Here is a 27,994-nt window from a genome sequence, read left to right on the forward strand (position 1 = left end):
TGAAGGTACTTACAGTACTTTATCATCTCTATAATAATAGGGATACAACAGATACATCAGGCATTAAAAAAGGACCTCTTAATTGCACATAAATAATTGTGCAGAGTACTGTAGATTAACAAATTATGTCAATTTTCCATTCATTTTATGAATTATCATCATATCAAATGTTATTGTATTATCAAATGAACTTCAGCATTTTAATGTCTGACCAATTCATTTCAAATAGGTATTTAAAGTACTGGTTGTAATTCTTGACTAGATGGAGCTACACTAGCAGTGGAAAAATGTGCACATATTGTTTGTATTGGTGGGATATTATCATTCAGTCTTGCATTCAGACGGTACCCTTTAAAACGCATAAGAGAAAGCTAAATAAGTTTGTGCTGTTTGACTAAATCCAAGGTTGTGTTCATTTGGGCACACCATAGCAAAATGTTCTGCAAGTCCATGTAGTCCCTCCCTGTTTCAGTCCGTTTTCTTCCATTTGGTGCCTAACGAACACAGCCCAGCTGTCCATCACTACTCTGACTGTGTTTTTCTGGCACCCTGAGAGGGCTCCCAAGAATCACTTTCATCAGTGTCGTCATCCTCCTCCTCCTCCTCCTCCTCCTCCTCCTCCTCCTCTACCACGGTGTCATCCTGCTCTTCAGGCGCCATCTCATTCTCACCCGGCAACTGGTCCTCGTTTACCTCAGCGTCCCCGAACGGATCAGCACCCATATCTTCCCTCTTGTGTATCTCAGCGAACCACTCTCTCACCTGCTCGTATCCCATACTAGACTTGGCCACAAGCTCATCCAGATCCTGCTCATTCAGCAGCTTGTGCTTCAGGTAATACTCCTTCAGAACATCTTTCCCAGACTTGAACTTGATGATGGGTGGCGGTGGTGGTGACTTCTTGGCCTTCCTGCTCCGAGACCTCCCCCAGCCCCGGTTACGTATCCTCCTCTTCCTGTTCTTGTTGCCGTTCAGTCCCTCTACGTTGCCGCTCTGGTAGTGGAAGAACCACTTGAGGTTTCCATTCTTGAAGGAGTACCGGGTGTCTCCGAACCAGTTGACTATGTAGACCCTGGGCAGCCCGCTCTCCTCTGCCAGCTTGTCATACTCCTCTGTGGAGGGCCACTGGGTACGGACAAAGGCACTCTTCAGGACGTGGAGCTGCTCTGGGGTTTTCTTTCCGATGTTCTTGTCCCCCCTGTTTGGCCGCCGGCCACCCGGAGGGGTCTGGGATCCTTTTCTAGATGAGGTGGCCTCGCTCTCCATCCGCTCTGCTTTCAGATCAGGTGACTCTGCCTCCACTACCTTCCTCTTCTCTGTGAACCAGGCGTCGATCTCTCTCCGGGTCAGCTTGGTCTCCGTCCTCAGCCGGGTCAACTCGTCGTCAGATGGAGTGCTTCCCTTCTGGTAACTCTCCTCTAGAACCACCAGCTGCTCTGGTGTCTTCTCCTTAAACTTCTGCAATGTGAAGTCTGGGAAGGAGTTCCAGGTCTTGGGGCGTGTCTCTTTCTCTTTGACGGATGGTGTGGGCAGTGGAGACTGAGGGGTCTCGTCGCTTGAATCGATGACGATGGTGGTGCCGCTGCTGTGACCCCTGGGACTGTGGCTGTCATGGAACACGATGACGTTGCTGTTCTTGGAGTTGCGCTGGTTGTAGCGCGTGTCGCTGAACCACTTCTTGATCTCCCCTTTTGTGAGGCAGGTCAGCTTCATGAGCCTGGCGATCTCCGCGTCGCTGGCGAAGTGGTTCTTCAGATAGCTGGCTTTCAGCTCCGCCAGCTGCTCCTTGGACTTCTTGGGCCGCATGCCAAAGTGGTCAGCGCTGAGGGCTGAGTTCTCCTGTGGGGTCAGGGAGGGAGGCTGGACAGTGGTGGCTCTCTTCATCTCACTGACCGCTGGGCTGGTCTGGTGGGATGACATCTTGGGGACCTGGCTGTGGCTTGGCATCCCTGCTACTGTCAATGTGATGGGTGTGGTCACAGGTGTGCCAACCTGTTCAGAGTTTAGAAAAAAGTTTGTGTCACTCCACAATATTACAACTGACAAGACATATTACAGAGTTGAGAAACTATAAACAGTAATATTACATAATATCATCCATATGTCATAATACATAATATCATCAATAAGTACCAACCTGTGTGAAAACCAGGCCCGGCTGTCCTACTATCTGGCAGGTCTGGAGGATAGACTGCAGGCCGTTGGCCGCAGCAGAGAGCTGGTGGGCCGGGATAACAGTGATGGTCTGAGGCACCGTGTGCACTGTCCCGTTGAACTGCTTTCTCCTAGCCTCCTCCACCTCAAATCAAATCAAAGTTTGTCATATGCACAGGATACACGTAGTGTAAATGGTACAATGAAATGCGTACTTGCAAGCGCTCCTTTCAACAGAGCAACAACAATTAAAACATATATATTCAATGAGTGAAAATAAGTTTAAAAAGGCACAATAAAAACACTATGTCCCAAAAAATTTAACTGTGGTATAAGACAAATATGAATCTAACAGGAAAAGCACCTCCTCAGGAGTCCAGCTGACCCCGTGCTTCAGACGCTGGGCAGAAAACCAGATCTTTATCTGTTCCTCACTGAATATGGTCTGAGCCGACAGACCCATGATCTCTGATACTGAAGGGTAGGGGAACTTCTTGTAGGTGTTGACCAGGACTATGTTGGTATCCATGGATTGGTTGTAGGAGGGGATACTGCTGACGGGGATGAGGAGCTGGGGTTGGACGCTCTGCAGGGGGAAGAGAGGGAGAGAGAGAGAGAGAGAGGGGCAGAGAGAGGGAGACAGAGAGAGCGAGAGAACAGAGCGAGAGAGAGACAGACAGAGAGAGACAGAAAGAAAGAGAGAGACAGACAGACAGGGAGAGAGAGAGAGCAGAGAGAGAGAGAGACAGAAAGAGAGCGACAGAGAGAGAGAGCGACAGAGAGAAAGAGAGTGAGGCAGAGAGAGAGGCAGAGAGAGAGAGAGTGACAGAGAGAGAGAGCGCGACAGAGCGAGTGAACAGAGCGAGAGAGAGACACAGAGAGCGAGAAAGAGAGAGCCAGAGAGACAGAAAGAAAGAGAGAAAGACAGAGACAGGGAGAGAGAGAGACAGAAAGAGAGAGTGACAGAGAGAGAGAGACAGAGCGAGGAGAGAGCGAGAGAACAGAGCGAGAGAACAGAGCGAGAGAGAAAGAGAGAGAGGCAGAGCGAGAGAGAAAGAGAGAGAGGCAGAGAGAGAGAGAGAGAGCAGAGATACAATGAGAGAGAAAGAGAGAGACAGATAGAACAGAGACAGAGAGAGAGAGGGAGAGAGCGAGAGAACAGAGCGAGGGAGAGAGCGAGAGAACAGAGCGAGGGAGAGAGCGAGTGAACAGAGCGAGAGAGCAGAGCAAGAGAACAGAGCGAGAGACAGCGAGAGCGAGAAAGAGACAGAGAGAGAGAACAGAGCGAGAGACAGCGAGAGCGAGAAAGAGACAGAGATAAAGACAGAGAGAGAGAGAACAGAGCGAGAGAACAGAGCGAGAGAGAGAGAGCGAGAGAGCGAGAAAGAGAGAGAGACAGAGAAAGAGAAAGAGCGACAGAGAGAGAGAGAGGGAGAGAGAGCGAGAGAACAGAGCGAGAGAGAGACAGCGAGAGACAGAGAGAAAGACAGAGAGAGAGCAGAGAGAGATAGACAGAGAGACAGAGAGAGAAAGAGAGCGACAGAGAGAGAGGGAGAGAACAGAGCGAGAGACAGCGAGAGACAGAGAGAGAGCGAGAAAGAGAGAGAAAAAGAGAGAGAGAGAGAGAGAACGGAGCGAGAGAGACAGAGAGAGAGAGAGAGAACGGAGCGAGAGAACAGAGCGAGAGAGAGAGAGCGAGAGAACAGAGCGAGAGACAGAGAGAGAGCAAGAATGAGAGAGCGACAGAGAGGCAGAGAGAGAGCGACAGAGAGAGGCAGAGAGAGAGACACAGAGAGCAGAGATACAATGAGAGAGAAAGAGAGAGACAGAAAGAGAGAGAGAGAGACAGGGAGAGAGAAAGAGAGCGAGCGACAGAGAGAGGGAGAGAGCGAGAAAGAGAGAGCAACAGAGAGAGACAGAAAGAGACAAAGAGAGAGCGACAGAGAGACAGAGAGAGCGAGAAAGAGAGAGCAACAGAGAGCGACAGAAAGAGACAGAAAGAGAGAGCGACAGAGAGACAGAGAGAGAGAGAGAGAGAGAGAGAGCGAGAGAGAGAGAGAGAGAGAGAGCGGCAGAGAGAGAGAGAGAGCGACAGAGAGAGAGCGAGAGAACATAGCGAGAGAAACAGCGAGAGACAGAGAGAGAGCGAGAGACAGAGAGAGAGACACAATGAGAGAGAAAGAGACAGACAGGGAGAGAGAGACAGGGAGGGAGAGAGAGAGACAGGGAGGGAGAGAGAGAGAGCAGAGACAGACAGACAGAAAGAGAGACAGAGACAGACAGAGAGACAGAGAGAGACAGAAAGAGAGAGACAGAAAGACAGACAGAGAGAGAGAGAACAGAGCGAGAGAAAACAGAGTTATTATTCACTTATTTATCAGGAACATTACATAATATCAACAGCAGTGAAAGCTGATTTGTTTTATACAATTTACAATTTCAAAGAATTAGAAAATATGATCACCTGCTGGGCCTGCAGAGCTGAGAGGACCTGGGCTAAACCAGGGGGGAGCTGGAATCCAGACAGATTGGAGCTGAGGACAGAAGATTTCTTCTGCTCTGATGATGACGACATCTTATTGGGAATGTTCAGGAGAACACTGTGTTTCATGGACTCAGTGTAATGTGGGCTCATCATCTCTACATGAGTGAGGGAACCCAGCCCCAGAGGCTCCTCTTCAGCCTCTCCCATCCCGTCGCTCTCCTCCGCTGCTTTCAGAGACATGGCCATCCTCTTCGGTTCGGATTTACCCCTCATTTTCATGATGGGGGTTTTGCTGAGTGAGATGCCAGCTGAGGTGGTGTCGTCGCTGTCTTCCGTCTCGTGATGTGTGTAACCCCCATCCGAGAGAAGGTCACTGACCGTCTGCTCCAGGGTTGGTTGGTTGCTGCGTTTCACTCCTGTGCGGGTGACACCGTCCTCTCCGCTGGACTGACTGATGTCGTGCTCTGAAAAGTAAATTGCCCAGCTATGTTAGTTTAACTACATCAGAGAACAAGGGTTATGTTCAGGAGTAGAGCACACCATAGAAAAACGTTTTGAAACAGTAAGTCAATATTAGCATTTCATATTGGACAGTACCTCCCCATTTCACTCGGTTTCAAAACCTTTTCTCCTGTTTGGTGCCTACTGAACAAAATCAAATCAAATTTTATTTGTCACATGCTTGGTAAACAACAGGCGTAGACTAACAGTGAAACGCTTACTGACAGGTCCTTCCCAACAATACAGAGAGAAAAATAGAAAAATCATAACACGAGGTATAAATCCACAATGAGTAATGATCATTTGGCTATATACAAGGGGTACCAGCACCGAGTCGATGTGCAGGGGTAACAGGTAATTGAGGTAGAGAAGTACATATACAGTGGGGGAAAAAAGTATTTAGTCAGCCACCAATTGTGCAAGTTCTCCCACTTAAAAACATGAGAGAGGCCTGTAATTTTCATCATAGGTACACGTCAACTATGACAGACAAAATGAGAAAAAAAATTCACATTGTAGGATTTTTTATGAATTTATTTGCAAATTATGGTGGAAAATAAGTATTTGGTCACCTACAAACAAGCAAGATTTCTGGCTCTCACAGACCTGTAACTTCTTCTTTAAGAGGCTCCTCTGTCCTCCACTCGTTACCTGTATTAATGGCACCTGTTTGAACTTGTTATCAGTATAAAAGACACCTGTCCACAACCTCAAACAGTCACACTCCAAACTCCACTATGGCCAAGACCAAAGAGCTGTCAAAGGACACCAGAAACAAAATTGTAGACCTGCACCAGGCTGGGAAGACTGAATCTGCAATAGGTAAGCAGCTTGGTTTGAAGAAATCAACTGTGGGAGCAATTATTAGGAAATGGAAGACATACAAGACCACTGATAATCTCCCTCGATCTGGGGCTCCACGCAAGATCTCACCCCGTGGGGTCAAAATGATCACAAGAACGGTGAGCAAAAATCCCAGAACCACACGGGGGGACCTAGTGAATGACCTGCAGAGAGCTGGGACCAAAGTAACAAAGCCTACCATCAGTAACACACTACGCCGCCAGGGACTCAAATCCTGCAGTGCCAGACGTGTCCCCCTGCTTAAGCCAGTACATGTCCAGGCCCGTCTGAAGTTTGCTAGAGTGCATTTGGATGATCCAGAAGAGGATTGGGAGAATGTCATATGGTCAGATGAAACCAAAATAGAACTTTTTGGTAAAAACTCAACTCGTCGTGTTTGGAGGACAAAGAATGCTGAGTTGCATCCAAAGAACACCATACCTACTGTGAAGCATGGGGGTGGAAACATCATGCTTTGGGGCTGTTTTTCTGCAAAGGGACCAGGACGACTGATCCGTGTAAAGGAAAGAATGAATGGGGCCATGTATCGTGAGATTTTGAGTGAAAACCTCCTTCCATCAGCAAGGGCATTGAAGATGAAACGTGGCTGGGTCTTTCAGCATGACAATGATCCCAAACACACCGCCCGGGCAACGAAGGAGTGGCTTCGTAAGAAGCATTTCAAGGTCCTGGAGTGGCCTAGCCAGTCTCCAGATCTCAACCCCATAGAAAATCTTTGGAGGGAGTTGAAAGTCCGTGTTGCCCAGCGACAGCCCCAAAACATCACTGCTCTAGAGGAGATCTGCATGGAGGAATGGGCCAAAATACCAGCAACAGTGTGTGAAAACCTTGTGAAGACTTACAGAAAACGTTTGACCTGTGTCATTGCCAACAAAGGGTATATAACAAAGTATTGAGAAACTTTTGTTATTGACCAAATACTTATTTTCCACCATAATTTGCAAATAAATTCATTAAAAATCCTACAATGTGATTTTCTGGATTTTTTTCTTCTCATTTTGTCTGTCATATTTGACGTGTACCTATGATGAAAACTACAGGCCTCTCTCATCTTTTTAAGTGGGAGAACTTGCACAATTGGTGGCTGACTAAATACTTTTTTTCCCCACTGTAGGTAGGGACAAAGTAACTAGGCAACAGGATAAAAAAGATAAATGCAGATAGTTAACCAATAGCTACCCAGACTAACTATTTAACAGTTTTATGGCTTGGGGGTAGAAGCTATTCAGGGTCCTGTTGGTTCCAGACCTGGTGCATCAGCACTGCTTGCCGTGCGGTAGCAGAGAGAACAGTCTATGACTTGGGTGGCTGGAGTCTGACAATTTTTAGGGCTTTCCTCTGACACTGCCTGGTATAGAGGTCCTGGATGGCATGGAGCTCGTCCCCAGTGATATACCGGGCCGTAAGCACTACCCTCTGTAGCGCCTTGCAGTCGGATGCAAAGCAGTTGCCATAACAAGCGGTGATGCAGCCAGTGAAGATCGAGCCAGGTGATAACATTTCAAGAAACAGATGTGAGCAACATGTTGAAGATGTGCATGAATAAAACCTTATCCCCACCTGACTCTGGGTCAGTGGAGACCACAGCAGCGTCTGTAGGTCTCTCTGCTGCTGCGCGCTCAGCTCCATCCATCACCTCCACCACCTGCATGTCTGCATCCTGCTCCTCCATCACGTTAGAAGACGGCAGGACCATGCAAGGTGTTGTTGACTTCCTCCTGCTTGCCATGATGTAGGTGAGCTATCCTCCAAGATAACTTTGTGTAAAGAGATGTGTCTGGAATGGATTGACCTTCCGCTAGTGATGGTTTCATTCACATGCTAAATCCTCCAATATTTCATCTGTGGACTGAAATAAAAAAGTATGTATTTGACAGGTTCCATCCTATAACAACTTCACTTGATAAACTACAATCTTTACGGATAACTGCATAATGGTAATAGCACATTCACTGTACAGTAATTACAGTGAAGTTCAAATGTGTCCTAGCTAGACCACTTTTGCACGTGAAACCTTTACAATTATTATTTCTGCACGCGAGTGCAACTTGTTTGTAGCTACGGTCTAGTTTGTAGTAGCTGGTCATTTACAATACGTTCGGATCCAATTGCTCTTAATGCCATTCATTTCTGTAGAACAAAATATTGCTAGCCAGTGTGACTATAGCACATTGATTATCTTATCATATAGCTAGCTATCCAGATCTAGCTAACTAACCTAGCTAGCTTCCATTTCTGCATCTGGCCAGACAGTTTACACCTGGGATACTGTGCAGCTGGAAGCCAAATACTAGCGCTAGCTAGTCACCACAGTAGGCTGTACAGTAGCTAAGCGTACGTTTACTTACCAGGACAAGAGGTAGCTTCTGCGCAGGCTCTCCTGTCACCCGCAATTTGTCTTAGGTTCTCGTCTAATGTTAGCTAGCCTCCCTCCGTACCGTTCATCCCGAGCTATCAGTCGGACTGCAGTAGTTTTGCTCGGAGGCTGGCGAGTCCAGTCTACCGATGTCTGCGGATGCAAACATGGAAAATGTTCGCTGCAACAGTTATTTTCTCGACTGATATCTCTTTACAGACGTATTCAAAAAGGTAGAAATCCACTACATTAGTCGTTTCAAGTAAGCCATTTGTCCATCAAATTATATCACACTTTGTGTCCTTTTTTTAATGGCAGTTTTTAATGATTAAGCGGCGTCATCATCGTCAATGCGATACGTCTTGACGTCATTCGTAGGCGACTTTTGGGGAAATCTGTCTCGCATGCACACATACATTTTGCCATGGTAGCTTCAAATAAATATCAACCAATACAAGGATTTTAAAAAGTGACGTTCCTGACGTTTGTATATATACAGTATTTGTCGTTTCTTTGACAGCACAAGTATCTGACAAAACACATCACCTGCACCACTACTCTCCAATTCTAGCTACGTCATGCTCAGTTTGTATTCAGCTATAACAAGGTAGTTACTGGTAATATATATTTTTCAACCGAATGAACACATCAATGACTAGCCTTTATAGTATAACAAGACAATATCAGAGTAAATACTTGTAAAAACACTTTAATTAAATAAAAGCAATAGTATACAAGTTTAGGAAATACACATCTGTATATTTCTATCAAAATATAGTTATAGACTTGTTCTTTATACATTTAGACAATGGGGGAAATACTATGAGCAATCCATGACCAGCTACATTGATCTTTATTATATAAAACTCCTTATGAAAAATCTTCAATTTCATTTTCCATTTCCTGGAAAGAGAATTAAAAAAAACATTAGAAAACATACAAAAACAATTTATGGGGCATTGCTCAATATTTGTTTCATAAGTACACTTATAGCAACAGAAAAATATATATACTACAAATTAAAATGTATAGAATGACAAACCTTCAGCAGGGCAGTCTTGTCGTAGTCTTTGCGGTGTCTGTAGATACTCTGACATAACAAGGCATATAGCTTCTCCAGTTGATAGACCTCATGTCCCTCCGTCTTAGACACTACTCTCTGAAGCAGCTCCTGAAATGAAGGACCAGAAAACCAGCTCAGCACTGAGGTCTTATATCCTCCATCTTTGTCTAAAGGAAGAAGTTGCCTCTTAGTCTTGATTCCTGATTGGTTTGTGCTCTTGCCAACTCTATTGCTGTCATTGTCAAGCCAAACATGGCTTGACATGACATTTCCATCCAGCGATAGAGCATAAACAGACTGCCACTGGCTAGTTGCCTTAACCACAGCTCTAGGATCAGATAACACAACCTCAAATCCATTAGGAGTCTGGGCAACAATCTGACCCTGGACCAGCTGCAGTGATAATCAGTTACCTTTAGTTTGTTGTGATCCACCACCGGGGGCTTTGTCTTCTGTTCCAGTATCGCCTGGTCAACATCCATCACCTGCTGCATCCCCTGGTACTTCAGGCCCCGCGTCACATGCCTCACTCCCACTTCTGACAAGAGGACAGAGGGGAGGAGTGAGTTTACAATTCAACAAAGTTCACCTAAAACAACAGATTGAGTGTGGGTGGGGGGGTGGGGGGGGGTGGGGTGGGGGGAGTGTCATTGTAGGAAGGGAGGCTACAAACCTGTGGTAGTCTCTTCCTCCACCTCCACTCTCTGAGGCTCAGTTGTGTCTGTATTGGACGCCTGCCCCTGGGTGAATGAGGAAAAAGTAGAAAACATCTAAATGCAATCGATTCAGCAGGAGAATCATCCATACAAAAAGCATCATCCATTTCACAACAAAATAACATACATTGTCTCCCCCTTCTAGTAAGATATGGTTTTCCTGGGCTCCATCCACCACCACAGGATCCTGGGTGCCCTCACTGCTCTGGTCTCCAGCCCCAGCCTCCACAGCTTCCTCCACCCTGGGCTGGGTTGCCGCCGTTGTAGCTTGGCTAGCCTCCTCCATGGTCTGCCTGTCCTTAGTGTCTTGCTCCATGGGCTGGCTGTCCTGGTTCTCCTGTTGGGCTGGTTCTTCCCGCTCCATTGGGGTCTCCTCAGCCCCAGTGATCTCCAGCTCCTCCAGCCCCGACTCTGCAGCGTCACCCCCCTCCTCACTCTCTGCCCCTCTCCTCTCCTCCTCTCCTTCCTCCTCCTCCTCTCCTTCGTCCACCACATCAGAGTGCTCTTTAGAGGTGTGAGGAGAGGACCTTTTCCTGATGATGCCATTGCACCAGCGGCTCTTCCTGCGCTTCTTCTTCTGAGCTGCTGATTAGTAGATTATCAGTTCATCAAAAATAAACCTTTATGAATGACGAGTGTAAACATGGTGAGAAAAACTGACAGGCATTATCATTCATCTCTCAGTATCAGCAGTTATTAGAGGATAGTTCTGGAAAGCTCTCTGTAGCTCATCCTCTGTTGGGAGACAAAAGTCTGTCTGCAGTGTTGAAACGCTAACCTGTGTAGCATTGTGTGTCTGTACATTATTGAGATGCTTGCTAACCTGAAGGGCGTGGTGTGTTCACAGCTGAGGGAGCAGCAGCAGGTGTGTCTGTACATTATTGAGATGCTTGCTAACCTGAAGGGTGTGGTGTGTTCACAGCTGAGGGAGCAGCAGCAGGTGTGTCTGTACATTATTGAGATGCTTGCTAACCTGAAGGGCGTGGTGTGTTCACAGCTGAGGGAGCAGCAGTAGTAGACTCTTTAGAGGGGCCTGCTGTATCGGTGCTCTCGACATCCACTGCTCTTGTCTTGGGATGAACGTGATAGTAGGATGGAGCGAACCTTGAAGTGGCGCAACCTGGAAGTTAAGAGAGAGAGGGAGTTCATATTTAATCCATCAGGAATCCTCTGCTTTCATACATCTGCATTGCTTGCTTTTTGGGGTTTTAGGCTGGGTTTCTGTATAGCACTTTGTGACATCTGCTGATGTAAAAAGGTCTTTATAAATACATTTGATTGAATACAAAAAGGAGAGAGCAGCAGAATAAACTGAACAAATGAAAAGCTAAATGTATTTCTACTCTATACCCATTTATTTCTATAACTACAGTGAGGGGGAAAAGTATTTGATCCCCTGCTGATTTTGTACGTTTGCCCACTGACAAAGGCATGATGAGTCTATAATTTTAATGGTAGGTTTATTTGAACAGTGAGACAGAATAACAACAAAACCATCCAGAAAAATGCATGTCAAAAATGTTATAAATTGATTTGCATTTTAAATGAGGGAAATAAGTATTTGACCCCTCTGCAAAACATGACATAGTACTTGGTGGCAAAACCCTTGTTGGTAATCAGAGGTCAGACGTTTCTTGTAGTTGGCCACCAGGTTTGCACACATCTCAGGAGGGATTCTGTCCCACTCCTCTTTGTAGATCTTCTCCAAGTCATTAAGGTTGAGGCTGACGTTTGGCAACTCGAACCTTCAGCTCCCTCCACAGATTTTCTATGGGATTAAGGTCTGGAGACTGGCTAGGCCACTCCAGGACCTTAATGTGCTTCTTCTTGAGCCACTCCTTTGTGGCCTTGGCCGTGTGTTTTGGGTCATTGTCATGCTGGAATACCCATCCACGACCCATTTTCAATGCCCTGGCTGAGGGAAGGAGGTTCTCACCCAAGAGTTGACGGTACATGGCCGTCCATCGTCCCTTTGATGCGGTGAAGTTGTCCTGTCCCCTTAGCAGAAAAACACCCCCAAAGCATAATGTTTCCACCTCCATGTTTGTCAGTGGGGATGGTGGTCATAGGCAGCATTCCTCCTCCTCCAAATACGGCGAGTTCAGTTGAAGCCAAAGAGCTCGATTTTGGTCTCATCTGACCACAACACTTTCACCCAGTTCTCCTCTGAATCATTCAGACGTTCATTGGCAAACTTCAGACGGGCATGTATATGTGCTTTCTTGAGCAGGGGGACCTTGCGGGCGCTGCAGGATTTCAGTCCTTCACGGCGTAGTGTGTTACCAATTGTTTTCTTGGTGACTATGGTCCCAGCTGCCTTGAGATCATTGACAAGATCCTCCCGTGTAGTTCTGGGCTGATTCCTCACCGTTCTCATGATCAATGCAACTCCACAAGGTGAGATCTTGCATGGAGCCCCAGGCCGAGGGAGATTGACAGTTCTTTTGTGTTTCTTCCATTTGCAAATAATCGCACCAACTGTTGTCACCTTCTCACCAAGCTGCTTGGCGATGGTCTTGTAGCCCATTCCAGCCTGGTGTAGGTCTACAATCTTGTCCCTGACATCCTTGGAGAGCTCTTTGGTCTTGGCCATGGTGGAGAGTTTGGAATCTGATTGATTGATTGCTTCTGTGGACAGGTGTCTTTTATACAGGTAACAAACTGAGATTAGGAGCACTCCCTTTAAGAATGTGCTCCTAATCTCAGCTCGTTACCTGTATAAAAGACACCTGGGAGCCAGAAATCTTTCTGATTGAGAGGGGGTCAAATACTTATTTCCCTCATTAAAATGCAAAATCAATTTATAACATTTTTGACATGCGTTTTTCTGGATTTTGTTGTTGTTATTCTGTCTCTCACTGTTCAAATAAACCTACCATTAGAATTATAGACTGATCATTTCTTTGTCAGTGGGCAAACATACAAAATCAGCAGGGGATCAACTACTTTTTTCCCTCACTGTACTCTGCACCAATAGAATAACACCTGACCTCTGGTGCTGCGGGACTCCTTGATATCCTCGCAGATCTTCTCAAAGTCTTCATCCAGTTTATCTTTGATGATGGCCTGTACAGTGTCCTTCAGAGCACAAGCTCTGTGGCGGATCTGACGATCTGGAAAACATCCAGTAAACAGTCTTGTCATCAGTAGGATTATGAAGTGTTGAATGGATGGATGAATGAATGTTTGAATGAATTAATAGTGTTGGCTGAATGAAGTAATGAATGATTAGTTAAATTAATAAATTGATTAAATAAATGAAACATTCTCCCATGAACAGGCATACAAAACCTTAAAATTCTGGATATAGCCTATTTCCTACCTGAAGGATCTTTGTCAGGGTTGTATTCCAGACAGTTCTTCCAGATGAGATCCACGTCGTGTACAAACTCCTTCACAGTCACGTACTTGTGAGTGTCAATGTTGGAGAGGACAGTGGACAGGTCCATGGGCTGCTCTATAACTGTAGCATAGTCAGGCACCTAGACAAGACATAACACAACCATGATCCAAAGGAACAGGTCAGCCATTCTCCATGTGATACAGTTCTAGAGATTCTACCATGTCAATGTTTAGACATCTGGTCTCTTTTCCTCTTTATTTAACCCTCATCTTATTTTTTTTAATACAAGTTGGCTCAGAACACATTCACACTCTAGAACACATTCACAGTAATTGATCGTCAGTCTCACCTCCTCCAGGTCGACAGGCTTGGTGAAGGCCTTGAAGCGTTTGTCCTGAGAGAGGCGGTTGGTGACATCACGCAGGAAGAGGCGGAGCTCCCTGAGAGTGTCTTCCTCCTGCTCCTCCAATCGCTGCTGCTCCTTCTCCGTCAGCGTCCTGGGGGGAGGAGGGGGCGCCACGGGGAGCACCTCCAGGGCTGCAAGCACTGGGGAGGAGGACAGGGAGGTAAGTGACTAACCACATGGCTGAGCGAGTGCTGACATCTTTGGTACAGAGAACCTGCTCCTCTAATTTTCTACTGTTTGATTACCGGCACCTCTTATACAATACTTATTAGTTGTGAAGTTGAGCTTGTTTAACCATTTTGGACCATTATCCAGGATTCCACGAAAATACCTCATAGAATATGGTGCCATCTTACCTGCTTTTTTCTTGGATGCAGGAGCTTTGGCAGCCTGGTTGAGGATGAGATCGTCAAAGAAGTTCCTCCTCTCCTGTGGGGTTGGGACCTGAACCTGGAGCACCTCTCCATACTCAGCACAGAACAGGTCCTGGACCTATGGGGGGGTGGATGACATTTACCAAGATGAGTCACCTAGTGAACATAACATTCAGATAAATAGGACTGACTGATCCCCTGCTCAGAAGCCCAATTCCAACCCTCCAGCTTCTCCCACAGGAGAAGGGAGCGAGTGCACATTTTTAGGGCTTGTGTCCCGTTTCCTGTTGGCGATTTGACTGTATTAGGATCTACTTTTGTCCTCGTTTGGACTAATCTTCCAAGAGTCCTTAAACATTAAAATACAATTTATAATACAATCACATTTTCATATGACACACTGTTACAAACATAATACATAATACACCGCCATATTGGTGTCTCCACTACATCCTGCTAGACTGCTGTGAGGTGTTGTCTGTCTACTGTCCCTACCTCAGGGAAGAGACTGCTGTCTACTGTACCTACCTCAGGGAAGAGACTGCTGTCTACTGTACCTACCTCAGGGAAGAGACTGCTGTCTACTGTACCTACCTCAGGGAAGAGACTGCTGTCTACAGTACCTACCTCAGGGAAGAGACTGCTGTCTACAGTACCTACCTCAGGGAAGAGACTGCTGTCTACAGTACCTACCTCAGGGAAGAGACTGCTGTGAGGTGTTGTCTGTCTACTGTACCTACCTCAGGGAAGAGACTGCTGTGGGGGACACTACAGGTGGCCAGCAGCAGGATGGGTGAGAAGGAGGGGATGTCCTGTAACAGGCTGAGGAAGGTAGCTCTGAGAGCAGACCCCACCGTGTCCCACCACTGCTGGATGTGAGGGATATACAGGATACTGGGGGACGTCCTCTTGGCCTCACAGAACATCTACAACACAACGAAACATAATTATAGAAGTGTTTATTTGAACATGCATACCTCCTCACTGACGATCTACAAGTCAAGACATACAGGACATCCAATGGAACATCAATACTGTATATCTCTGGGTTCATGTGCCTTTAAAAAAAAAAGTATGTAGTTCTGTCCTTGAGCGGTTCTTGTCTATTAATGTTCTGTATTATGTCATGTTTCATGTGGACCCCAGGAAGAGTAGCTGCTGCTTTTGCAACAGCTAATGGGGATCCTAATAAAATACAAAATCATCAATACAGGACATGTAATGGAACATCAATACTATATATCTCTGGGTTCATCTCAAAAGTATTTGACTCCTTGATTCCTCTCTCCTTGGACCTTCTCTAAGGAGAGAGGAATCAAGGACTCAAGGAAAGACTTGAGATTCACCGTCTGTCATGGCTGATGGCACAGGGCTCAATAGAGCCACTATACAGAAAACGGGGCGTGATCCAAGGGGGAGTACAGTACCTGAGCGCAGGCCTCCTCAGGAGAGGTGGTGCTGACTCCGAACAGCACGGCTATGTCCAGGGTGTAGACTGTGAACTTCTCCAGGGCATGGAGCACAGCAGGGGCCAGGTGACTGCTCTGACCTGACCCAGGACGCCCCGCCAGCAGCAGCCTGGGACGGTACGATGTGGGTTGGTTAAGCACGCTCCTGGGAGAACAGAGGAGAGAAAAAGCTTATAAAATACTGTACAAGACAAGAGCTCAATACCCATTCTACTCCCTTTTTCATGAAGTCTACACTTCAGTCCCCACACGGATCTCAAAGCTTTCGAAAAGCACACTTCAGGGAGGAGTAGGAGAAAGACTTTTGGGATAAGGATTTATGTGCGTTGGAACCGTTACCCACCTGCTGAAATGCAGGAAGCCACCAGCTGCCTTGGCCTTGTGAGAGAGACCGTTGATGCAGACAGAGGAGTCCTCATCTTCACTGTATAGGTGATCATCTTCTAAAACACCAGCTGGGAGGTCACCTAAAGACAAGTGGTAAAATATCTTAGAACATGACAACCAAGTATGACATTCAAGAATACAACTCAACATATCCATTCTTATACAACCGGCAGGAGGGCATACCAAATCTGGGTCAGGTTTAGTAGGGGACAACGTAGAAAATACAGTTTGCAACAAAAAACTATTGGGAGAAGTTCCGGTAGTACCTCCCCGTTTCAAAACATTTCACCCTACGCAACACGGCCCTGTGGACTAAAAATACTCAGACAATGAAGACGGTTCACATGAGAAATAAAAGAGATTCTCTCTTGTCCCAGTTGACCCACCGTTGTCTCTCTTGAGTCCCTGCTCTGCATGGGGGAACAGCCTGCTAACTGTACCCAGTACAGTCTGTAGGGCTGCACCAAGCAGTGGCTCGACTACAGGAGTCAGAGCCTTGGCTGGGGACGACACAGCTCTCTGGGAGGCTGGGACGGTCTTCCTCATGGCTGACAGGAAGTCCCTGCTGCCGATGGAGATAGACGCTACGTCTAACACCAGCTTCTGGGACGAGGAGTAGATCTGAGGGTATCGTCTCCTCAGGGCACACAGAGCCGCCTCCGCACACACTGCCTTGATGTCAGCACCGCAGTAACCTAGGAGACACAGCAGGTGGACGTTGGGAAACAGTGTGACAGCGTAAGGGAGCATCATCTACATGTTCTGATTACACACAACACTTTCAGTGAGCCTCAGAAAACTATTTGAATATTTGACAGATTGGAATTTAAAATGGCGTTTGAAATAATGTTTATTTTTATTATAGGTCAGTTTGGAGAAGAGGGATAAAACCATACCAACACACTTGTCCGCCAGTTCCTCCAGGAAAGAGTCTGACGGCTGGGGAGTCCACTGTCTGGTGTGGATCTGCAGAATATCCTTCCGAGCCTGCAGTGGACAAAAACATCACCATTTATGTCAAATATTAATGTATCCAAAAACAGTTTTCCTACATGAAAAGAAATACCATAATCTCAGTAGAACAAAGTAATGTCTGCTACGGGTTTGCTTCTCTCACAAGTGATCTTTTAATATCATATATATATACACAGTGGGGAGAACAAGTATTTGATACACTGCCGATTTTGCAGGTTTTCCTACTTACAAAGCATGTAGAGGTCTGTCATTTTTATCATAGGTACACTTCAACTGTGAGAGACGGAATCTAAAACAAAAATCCAGAAAACCACATTGTATGATTTTTAAGTAAATAATTTGCATTTTATTGCATGACATAAGTATTTGATACATCAGAAAAGCAGAACTTAATATTTGGTACAGAAACCTTTGTTTGCAATTACAGAGATCATTCGTTTCCTGTAGGTCTTGACCAGGTTTGCACACACTGCAGCAGGGATTTTGGCCCACTCCTCCATACAGACCTTCTCCAGATCCTTCAGGTTTCGGGGCTGTCGCTGGGCAATACGGACTTTCAGCTCCCTCCAAAGATTTTCTATTGGGTTCAGGTCTGGAGACTGGCTAGGCCACTCCAGGACCTTGAGATGCTTCTTACAGAGCCACTCCTTAGTTGCCCTGGCTGTGTGTTTCGGGTCGTTGTCATGCTGGAAGACCCAGCCACGACCCATCTTCAATGCTCTTACTGAGGGAAGGAGCTTGTTGGCCAAGATCTCGCGATACATGGCCCCATCCATCCTCCCCTCAATACGGTGCAGTCACTTGTCCCCTTTGCAGAAAAGCATCCCCAAAGAATGATATTTCCACCTCCATGCTTCACGGTTGGGATGGTGTTCTTGGGGTTGTACTCATCCTTCTTCTTCCTCCAAACACGGCGAGTGGAGTTTAGACCAAAAAGCTATATTTTTGTCTCATCAGACCACATGACCTTCTCCCATTCCTCCTCTGGATCATCCAGATGGTCATTGGCAAACTTCAGACGGGCCTGGACATGCGCTGGCTTGAGCAGGGGGACCCTTTTTCCATGACGGCGTAGTGTGTTACTAATGGTTTTCTTTGAGACTGTGGTCCCAGCTCTCTTCAGGTCATTGACCAGGTCCTACCGTGTAGTTCTGGGCTGATCCCTCACCTTCCTCATGATCATTGATGCCCTACGAGGTGAGATCTTGCATGGAGCCCCAGACCGAGGGTGATTGACCGTCATCTTGAACTTCTTCCATTTTCTAATAATTGCGCCAACAGTTGTTGCCTATTGTCCTGTAGCCCATCCCAGCCTTGTGCAGGTCTACAATTTTATCCCTGATGTCCTTACACAGCTCTCTGGTCTTGGCCATTGTGGAGAGGTTGGAGTCTGTTTGATTGAGTGTGTGGACAGGTGTCTTTTATACAGGTAACGAGTTCAAACAGGTGCAGTTAATACAGGTAATGAGTGGAGAACAGGAGGGCTTCTTAAAGAAAAACCAACAGGTCTGTGAGAGCCGGAATTCTTACTGGTTGGTAGGTGATCACTTATGTCATGCAATAAAATGCAAATGAATTACTTAAATCAGGGGTGTCAAACTCATTTTAGCTCAGGGGCCACATGGAGGAAAATCTATTCCCAAGTGGGCCGGACCGGAAAAATCATGGTATATAGATATATATATATATATATAAATAACTTAAAAACAACAACTTCAGATTGTTTTCTTTGTTTTAATACGATCAACATACAACATAAAGCTGGAGCCTGAGGACAGTGTGTCCAAAATAGTACAAGCACAACATCACTATTAATCATAAAACACGTCAAGTTTATTTGAAAATTCTAAAGAAAAAGAACAAACACACAATGCCTCAGTGATTAACAGAACTGTTTCACAGATCACAGAACTATATCAGGGTGTCATTTCTCAGGCAGAAATGTAGATAAAAATAATGAAATCCTGTTCCCCAAACAAGTGCAAGAACCACAGAGTCAAGAATAGGTTAAATATACAAATAAAATAAATTAAAAACAATAGCACATCAACATAAAAACATATCAACATAAATCTGAAAGCGTTGCTCAAACTCCTGTAACAGTCCAGTTATTTTATCTTTGAACCTCTTCATGTCTGCCACATGTTGGGTCGCGCACACATTTTTCAGACAGGGGAAGTGAGCTGCATCACCACCGGCAAATTGCGTCTCCCACAATGACAGCTTCAACTTGAAAGAACGTATGCTGTCATAATACTGCGTGACAACTTTGTTGCGCCCTTGCAGCTGTTTGTTCAAGTTATTCAGGTGCTCTGTAACATCCACCATAAATGCAAGGTCCTGCATCCATTCTGCGGAATGAAATTCTAACACTGGTTTGTCCTTTTCTTCCATGAACTGTTCCATTTCTTCTCGTAAATCAAAGAAACGCCTCAGCACAGCACCTCGGCTTAACCATCTTACCTCAGTGTGGTATGGCAGGCCATAGATGTGGTCTTTCTCCCTGAGAAGGCTGTCAAACTGACGGTGATTCAGGCTTCTGGATCGGATGAAGGATCTGTAGCTCTGGATCTGTAGCTCAGCTGGTAGAGGACGGCGCTTGTAACGCCAAGGTAGTGGGTTCGATCCCCGGGACCACCCATACACAAAAATGTATGCACGCATGACTGTAAGTCGCTTTGGATAAAAGCGTCTGCTAAATGGCATATTATTATTATTATTATGAAATTAACAGTTTGGATGACCACCTTCATGACGTTATCCATCTTTAATGACTTGCAACACAAAGCCTCCTGGTGCAAAATACAGTGAAAAGTCCAAAAATCACGTCCTCCATTTGCAGATTGCACTTTCTCTCTGAACTTTGTCACAACGCCTGCTTTTTTCCCGATCATTGAGGGCGCACCATCTGTAGCCAGGCTGACAGCGCGGGACCAGTCCACTCTGACCCTGTCCAGCGCGCCGACGAGTGCGGTAAAAATATCAGCTGCTGTCGTTGTATCTGTCATCGGCACCAACTCCACGAACTCCTCGGTGACGGTCAATGTGTCATCAACTCCGCGGATGAAAATGGCCAGTTGTGCAACATCTGTAATGTCCGTGCTTTCATCAATTGCAACCGAAAACGCAATAAATGACTTTACTTTTTGCTTCAACTGGCTGTCCAAATCCACTGAAAGATCGGAAATCCTGTCTGCAAATGTGTTTCTTGTCAGGCTGATATTTGCAAAAGCCTGCCGCTTTTCAGGGCACACAATCTCCGCTGCCTTCATCATGCATGTTTTTACAAATTCACCCTCACTAAATGGTTTTGAAGCCACTGCGATTTCATTAGCAATGAGGTAGCTAGCTTTCACTGCAGCGTCACTGATGTCTCGGCTGTGAGTAAACACAGACTGCTGTTTCTTCAGACCCGCCAACAGTTCATTCACCTTCTCTCATCTCCGCTGTCCTTGAAAGTTGTCATATTTGTCGGCATGAAGACTCACATAGTGGCGACGAAGGTTATATTCTTTCAGCACTGCAACATGCTCTGAACACACCAAACATACAGCTTTCCCATTCAATTCAGTGAATAAATAGGATGACAATTTTTCTTGGAACACTCTGCACTCTGCGTCCACTTTTCTCTTTTTTGACAGAGACATATTGGGGCAATGAGGGTGCCAAAGCACATAATGTTAAAAGTAGAAGCCGTAATAAATATCGCGGGCAAAACAAAGTAGCTCATTGGCTGCACGTGCTTGACCTACTTGCTCTGCCCCGGTATAAACAGTTTGCTTGCTTAACACAATTGATATTGCGCCATCCAGTGGACGCAATTGGAACAGCAGTTTATTTTATAGAAAAATTGCAGCGCATTTTTATACTTTACAAACATTTTTTTTTTTTTTTGTCAAAATCATCTCGCGGGCCGGATTAAACCCGTTTGCAGGCCTGATCCGGCCCGCAGGCCGTACGTTTGACACCCCTGACTTAAATCATACAATGTGATTTTCTGGATTTTTGTTTTAGATTCTGTCTCTCACAGTTGAAGTGTACCTATGATAAAAATTACAGACCTCTACATGCTTTGTAAGTAGGAAAACCTGCAAAATCGGCAGTGTATCAAATACTTGTTCTCCCCACTGTGTGTGTGTGTGTGTGTGTGTGTGTGTGTGTGTGATATATATATATATATATAGATATATATAGATATATATCACACACTCACACACACACTCTACTGGTCAAACGTTTTAGAACACCTACTCATTCAAGGGCTTTTCTTTATTTTTACTATTTTCTACATTGTAGGATAATAGTGAAGATATCAAAACTATGAAATAACACATATTGAATCATGTAGTAACCAAAAGTGTTAATCAAATCAAAATATATTTTATATTTGAGATTCTTCAAATAGCCACCCTTTGCCTTGATGACAGCTTTGCACACTCTTGGCATTCTCTCAACCAGCTTCATGATTTAGTCACCTGGAATGCATTTCAATTAACAGGTGTGCCTTCTTAAAAGTTAATTTGTGGAATTTCTTTATTTCTTAATGCGTTTGAGCCAATGAGTTATTTTGTGACAAGGTAGGGTTGGTATACAGAAGATAGCCCTATATGGTAAAATACCAAGTCCATATTATGGCAAGAACAGCTCAAATAAGCAAAGAGAAAAGACCATCATTACTTTAAGACATGAAGGTCAGTCAATACGGAAAATGTCAAGAACTTTGAACGTTTCTTCAAGCGCAGTCGCAAAAACCATCAAGCGCTATGATGAAACTGGCTCTCATGAGGACCGCCACAGGAATGGAAGACCCAGAGTTACCTCTGCTGCAGAGGATAAGTTCATTAGCGTTACCAGCCTCAGAAATTGCAGCCCATATAAATGCTTCAGAGTTCAAGTAACAGACACATCAACATCAACTGTTCAGAGGAGACTGCGTGAATCAGGCCTTCATGGTCGAATTGCTGCAAAGAAACAACTACTAAAGGCCACAAATAAGAAGAGACCTTCTTGGGCCAAGAAACACGAGCAATGGACATTAGAGTCCAAATTTGAGATTTTTGGTTCCAACAGCCATGTCTTTGTGAGACGCGCTGTGGGTGAACGGATGATCTCCGCATGTGTGGTTCCCACCATAAAGCATGGAGGAGGAGGTGTTATGGTGTGGGGGTGCTTTGCTGGTGACACTGTGTGATTTATTTAGAATTCAAGGCACACTTAACCAGCATGGCTACCACAGCATTCTGCAGCAATACTCCATCCCATCTGGTTTGGGCTTAGTGGGACTATCATTTGTTTTTCAACAGGACAATGACCCAACACACCTCCAAGCTGTGTAAGGGCTATTTTGCCAAGACGGAGAGTGATGGAGTGCTGAATCAGATGACCTGGCCTCCACAATCCCCCAAACTCAATCCAATTGAGATGGTTTGGGAGGAGTCGGACCGCAGAGTGAAGGAAAAGCAGCCAACAAGTGCTCAGCATATGTGGGAACTCCTTCAAGACTATTGGAAAAGCATTCCAGGTGAAGCTGCTTGAGAGAATGCCAAGAGTGTGCAAAGCTGTCATATCAAGGCAAAGGGTGGCTATTTGAAGAATCTCAAATATAAAATATATTTTGATTTGTTTAACACTTTTTTGGTTACTACATGATTCCATGTGTGTTATTTCATAGTTTTGATGTCTTCACTATTATTGGTCTAAGGCACTGCATCGCAGTGCTAACTGTGCCACTAGAGATCCTGGTTCGAATCCAGGCTCTGTCGCAGCCGGCCGCGACCGGGAGACTCATGGGCGGCGCACAATTGGCCCAGCGTCGTCCAGGGTAGGGGAGGGAATGGCCGGCAGGGATGTAGCTCAGTTGATAGAGCATGGCGTTTGCAACGCCAGGGTTGTGGGTTTGATTCCCACGGGGGGCCAGTATAAAAAAAAATATGTATTCACTAACTGTAAGTCGCTCTGGATAAGAGCGTCTGCTAAATTACTAAAATGTAAAATGTAAATAAAATAGTAAAAATAAAGACAAACCCTTGAATGAGTAGCTGGTTTTTGTTGCAAAACTGTTTGCTACAGCATGCACTAATGATTACACCAGTGGTCACTAAGACGCTTGTCTCACCTCTCTGTCAGGCAGGCCAAAGAGGAACTCTCGGTCGAAGCGTCCAGGTCGCCTGAGAGCTGGGTCTATAGAGTCCAGACGGTTAGTAGCTCCGACCACCACAACCTCTCCTCTGCTGTCTAACCCATCCATCAGGGCAAGGAGAGTGGACACGATGGAGCTGTAAGATGGAAACACATACAGAACATTATTCCCACTGTACAAAGACATACTCATACTAAACAAAATCCACCAAATAGCTAAACGAGAAGCAATAAAATGGTTGTATTCAAATCAATTCTTCCAGCGATTAACACAGTGTCTGACCTGTGTATTTGGTCCTGTCTGCTTGAGCGGACTGGAGCCAACCCATCGATCTCATCAAAGAAAATAATAGACGGCCGCATCTGATACGCCTAAAAGATTTGTTGTTAAAAAAAATAGTTTTAGTATTTCTTCCTCCAACTCCAATAATCTCTGTTTCAAGATCCTGGAACAATAACTGGAATACAATATATTTCAGAAGCAAAAGCCAACTTCCATGGAGATAATAATGGTAGGTACCGACCTGGTCGAAGAGCAGGCGTAGCTGGCGCTCAGACTCTCCCACCCACTTGCTGAGGCAGTCTGCTCCCTTTCTCATGAAGAAAGAGACCTTCCTCTCTCCCTGACCGCATTCGTTAGCCAACGCCCTGGCCACTAGAGTCTTCCCTGTTCCAGGAGGTCCGTAGAACAGACAGCCCCTACACACACAGCAAGTCTCTACACTTACTATACAGCATCAAGAGCAACAACAAATCCTAGATCATTTCATCATAAGAGTATGGATGAATTTATAAACATACAGCAGAAATGTATGTTGCACCGTTCACTTTCTTCTTTCTAACTACCTTGGTGGTTGGATCTTGAACCTCTCAAACACCTCTGGGTAGAGCAGTGGGAAGACGACCATCTCTTTCAGGGCAGAGATGTGTCTGGTCAATCCCCCAATGCTGTCAAAACGCACCTACAAAACACATTACACCATTTCAATGTTGTCCAGGGCTGTCCCAGTTATCTATCCTTTGCCCCTTATGGACTTAACATATGACTGGTGCAAGTATGGACTGGAGAGAGCTCCTGAAGGTTTCCTCCTTACTGTTACTAGTCAGACTCACTGTCTGGTCCATCTGCATGGGGTCAACGTCAGCTAGACTTACTGTCTGGTCCATCTGCGTAGGGTCAATGTCAGCTAGACTTACTGTCTGGTCTATCTGCATGGGGTCAACGTCAGCTAGACTGGCTCCAATCTTCATCCTGTCCTTGTGGATTCCCAGGACATCCTCTTTCAGCAGGTTCATGGGAAGACATCTATTCACAGATCTGTTCCTGCTCTTACTCCTCCTCCTCTGGAACTTCTCATCGTCAGAGGAGGAGGAGGAGGAAGAGGATGAGGAGGAGGTGGAGTCACTACTGTGGATGGCATGTCTTCTTCTACAGGGAAAAGAAAGGAGTATGGCAGAGCCAGACGTCAAAAGGCCAGTAACGTCAGGATTTCACCAGTCACAAGCAGCACCCACAGACAACTTACTGTACACAGACCATCACCCATCACCATGCAGCTCAATGACCAAGAAACCAGCCATTACAGAAACCCTGTTGACACCACACCCCTAAAACACACTGGCAATGACTTACCTTTCAGACACACTCCTGTGGATGCCAGAAATCAGAAGTGCAAGGAAGTAGCATTTAGGAATGAATTGTGATTTGTTGTAATAGTTAGTAAACAATGTTAAACTAAACTTGATAAGTCAGACATGGTAGAAGGCACTAGGTTCTGTAGCCTACCGACCTGCTGCCTCTCCTGTTGTAAGGGCTTCTTGGACCAGTAGAGCTGAACCTATACCTCCGCCTGGATGGGGACAAGTGTCTTGAAGTCTTGAAGAAGATGGACTTTGTCTTGGGCTCTGTGGGGATAGTGGGAAATAAAAAAGGTCAACCATGAGAAATGAGTCGAAGGACAAGCGATGGGAATAATAACTACTACTACAGCTTGACTATAAATGTTGAGTACATGTACTGGTGCTGCAAGTATACAGACTTCAGTGAAACAAAAGATCCAAACAGTTTAAACAGAAAATATCTAACCCTCCCGAGGTGCCTGGTAGCGAACGGCAGCTTTCCTCTGCCTGAAGTCATAGCGTTTCTGGTTGTCATCTTCACCCTCTTCATCATCATCCTCCTCCTCCTCATCGTCGTCGTCTTCCTCATCTGCCTGATTATTTTTGCTTCCCTCTTCCTTATCATGCTCTTCTTCACTGGAGTTCCCTCCATTCTCCTTCTCTTGAGGGTCTTCACTTCCTTCATCGGTTGTTTCAGAAGCCCTTTTCCTCTTGGCCCCAGCGTAGAGGGTCTAACAGAATGGGGAGCATGACATTAACGGGAGACATCACGGTGACATTTAACAACCTCTATTATAAAGCTATGAACCTGTAGCATTAATTAAGCTTACCTCCTCTGTAGTATCCCTGCTTCTTAAACGCCGACGCATTTTCTGCATGTCATCCATCTTCTGCAGCACTGCCTCAGCCGTACTTTACGAATAGAATGAAAAAGTAGCGCCCGTTAATTTCACTGTTATCAACTTTGCCGTTATAAACATGCAACCCAGACTGACAAGAGGATGTACAACAGTCGTGGCCAACCCTCCTACTAGAGAGCTACTGTGCATGCAGGCCTTTTCTCCTGCCCCAGTGCTTGATTAGGGCTGGAGAAAAACCCTGTGGTAGATGGGTAGCTAGGAGGGTTGGCCACCCCTGATGCACGATGCCTGCTGATGGAGATGTTCTTACTTGGTGATGAGGCGGTTATAGAGCACAGACTGGTTCCTGGAGTTGCGCTTGTATCTGGTGATCCTGGAGCTGCGTCTCACAGAGCTGTCCTCCTCCCTGGGACGCAGGACAAACTGGGTCTTCTTCAGAGTAGAGGCCTCTTCTTCCTCAACTTCATCAGTAGCATCTGGAAGAAGATAAAAAAAAATTTAAAAAATAACTTGATGATAAACATTGTAGCTGAAATAATTTAAACTAAATGGTGTCTCCTTCATGCTGTACTGTTGGAGGTGGCATTCATTCATGTAAATGTGATCTAGAAATGATCTAGTTACCAGCTTCAGATTGCTTGTCCATGGATGATGTGGAGGCTTTTCCATCACCCTGCAGTCTTGGGGATTTCCTGCAGAGATAAACATAATGAGAACTTAAACATGGAGGCCTGGGTTGTGATGACACACCTTCTTATGTTTGTAAACATCATGTTTGGGTCATGCATATCACGACTATACAGACAGGAGTGGAAGCTGATTCACATACAATGAATACCAGTTATCTGCATAAAACATAAGTAGTTACCTTGTGCTGTGTTCGCCAGTTTCCTCCTCTTTCTCAGAGGACTTGGTTGGGCACTTAGTCTGGCCATTCATTTCAGCAAAGGACACCTCATGTTTGACGGTCTGTCCCCTGGTCCTCAGGGATCCTCGTCTGGGAGGGCTATCTTCCTCCTTCACCATCGAGTGACCCTATGTTAGGATAAAACAAAAACATCAGCTGCATTCACAGAAGGATCCAGTCATTTTATGTGTGACGTTAGTAAGCGAACTTACAGCTGGCTAGCTATAGAAGTTAGCTAGCAGGCTACATACCTATCCACATTCAGAAACAATCACTTTTATTGTAGTTCGTCAGCTCCACTTACTAACCAAGGGGCTAGCTAACTAGCTGAGTTTACTCAACTCCACGATATATACATCTATAGGAGATAGCCCCTATCTCTAGTTTACATCCCTATGGGGTAACAGGCCAACTAATTTAGAACCTTAGCATCCAGTTAGCTAACGTTAGGTTACAACTGGCATAGAATGCTGTTAGCTAGGCACATAAACATCAATGGCGGGCTAGTTAGCTAGCTAACATATGCTGTCAGTTAGCTAACATGCTAACACATTTCAATGATTAACAGCGGAGTTTACAGTGACATTTTATAATGTCAACTATTTAAAAGGGCTTCACATTTCTCGTGTTTTCAGTGCTGCTGGAGCTGTCATCCAGGCCCCTCTTCAGACGACTCGACTTTGTCTGCGAGGCGTGCTGCAGGGACAGAAACTCGGAGCTCGTATCCAAGTCAGCCCGATTCCTCTTCGGAGTTGCTGGTTCCGCGCCCACGCCGCTGCTGCGTAGCATCACCATCCTAACTTAAGACAGATTCTTTACACTAAAGCATAAATAAGGATTACTAAATCGTATCAAAATTGTAACTATTTAATAACATTCCTAGGTAACGTGTGGCGCGCGCAATCACACACCCCTTCCCAACCAAAATCCTTGATTTCTGGCGCCACAAACGTCACGGAAGACAAGTGACAGCACGTAGTATCCTGACGCAAGCAAACATAGTTCATCACAAAAGTAGTGTTTCGAAATTTCTAATCACCAATTATATCATGCTCTATTGATATCAATGACCACATAAATAGCTATAAATATTATAATTATATAAATCTATCCCAGGGCCATCAGTGATATTTTCTTATATCATTCAGTTGTGCGGAAGGATATTATGGGAAAGATGTCCCGGTTATTTTTGGCGCGCTGTAAAGTGCGCATTATGGAAAGCCTAGCTACAGCTTCATGATAAAGCATTTTCTTTACCGTTATGAAAATATAACGTGTTTACCCTAAAATGTTAATTATATTTGAGAGAGTTCTCTTTCTTAATTGTCAGATCAACTATGCTAAATGTATAGAGGAGCTCTGTTTCATTCACTCTA

General features: G+C 45.4%; 2 protein-coding genes across 3 annotated transcripts; both read right to left on the reverse strand.

The window, feature by feature from the left end:
* On the reverse strand, positions 1-8,719 carry LOC311126994 (zinc fingers and homeoboxes protein 1-like). Of its 2 annotated transcripts, none has more exons than XM_084158729.1 (6): positions 8,353-8,719; positions 7,565-7,853; positions 4,619-5,103; positions 2,519-2,740; positions 2,138-2,299; positions 1-1,992 (listed from the first exon to the last, which is right to left on the reverse strand). In XM_084158729.1, the coding sequence occupies exons 2-6, from the start codon at positions 7,731-7,733 to the stop codon at positions 523-525; spliced, it is 2,508 nt and encodes an 835-aa protein (XP_084014855.1). In that variant the 5' UTR covers positions 7,734-7,853; positions 8,353-8,719; the 3' UTR covers positions 1-522. The 2 variants fall into 2 exon arrangements, with proteins under 2 accessions (XP_084014855.1, XP_084014854.1); XM_084158728.1 differs by having other exon boundaries at positions 8,343-8,588.
* On the reverse strand, positions 8,671-27,521 carry LOC311126988 (ATPase family AAA domain-containing protein 2-like). The gene is made up of 27 exons (XM_084158718.1): positions 27,237-27,521; positions 26,580-26,746; positions 26,336-26,403; positions 26,022-26,187; positions 25,682-25,763; positions 25,318-25,582; positions 25,022-25,136; positions 24,429-24,660; positions 24,078-24,193; positions 23,756-23,930; positions 23,515-23,603; positions 23,209-23,368; positions 17,015-17,105; positions 16,505-16,813; positions 16,075-16,198; positions 15,690-15,876; positions 15,003-15,188; positions 14,245-14,380; positions 13,832-14,028; positions 13,462-13,621; positions 13,130-13,252; positions 11,113-11,259; positions 10,267-10,724; positions 10,097-10,163; positions 9,837-9,961; positions 9,403-9,531; positions 8,671-9,263 (listed from the first exon to the last, which is right to left on the reverse strand). The coding sequence occupies exons 1-27, from the start codon at positions 27,411-27,413 to the stop codon at positions 9,231-9,233; spliced, it is 4,284 nt and encodes a 1,427-aa protein (XP_084014844.1). The 5' UTR covers positions 27,414-27,521; the 3' UTR covers positions 8,671-9,230.
* Positions 27,522-27,994: the final 473 nt, after the last annotated feature.

This window comes from Coregonus lavaretus, assembly GCF_964263955.1.
Source record: "Coregonus lavaretus genome assembly, chromosome: 3".
NCBI lineage: Eukaryota > Metazoa > Chordata > Actinopteri > Salmoniformes > Salmonidae > Coregonus > Coregonus lavaretus.

Coding starts and splice junctions, on each gene's coding strand:
- LOC311126994 (XM_084158729.1), bottom strand. CDS start 7,733: ATGGCAAGCAGGAGGAAGTCAACAACACCTTGCATGGTCCTGCCGTCT. Junction 5,104..7,564: donor CTCCACTGACCCAGAGTCAG/GTGGGGATAAGG, acceptor TTTACTTTTCAG/AGCACGACATCAGTCAGTCC. Junction 2,741..4,618: donor CAGCTCTGCAGGCCCAGCAG/GTGATCATATTT, acceptor TTCCCCCTGCAG/AGCGTCCAACCCCAGCTCCT.
- LOC311126988 (XM_084158718.1), bottom strand. CDS start 27,413: ATGGTGATGCTACGCAGCAGCGGCGTGGGCGCGGAACCAGCAACTCCG. Junction 26,747..27,236: donor GCACTGAAAACACGAGAAAT/GTGAAGCCCTTT, acceptor ATCCTAACATAG/GGTCACTCGATGGTGAAGGA. Junction 10,164..10,266: donor TACTAGAAGGGGGAGACAAT/GTATGTTATTTT, acceptor TCATTCACCCAG/GGGCAGGCGTCCAATACAGA.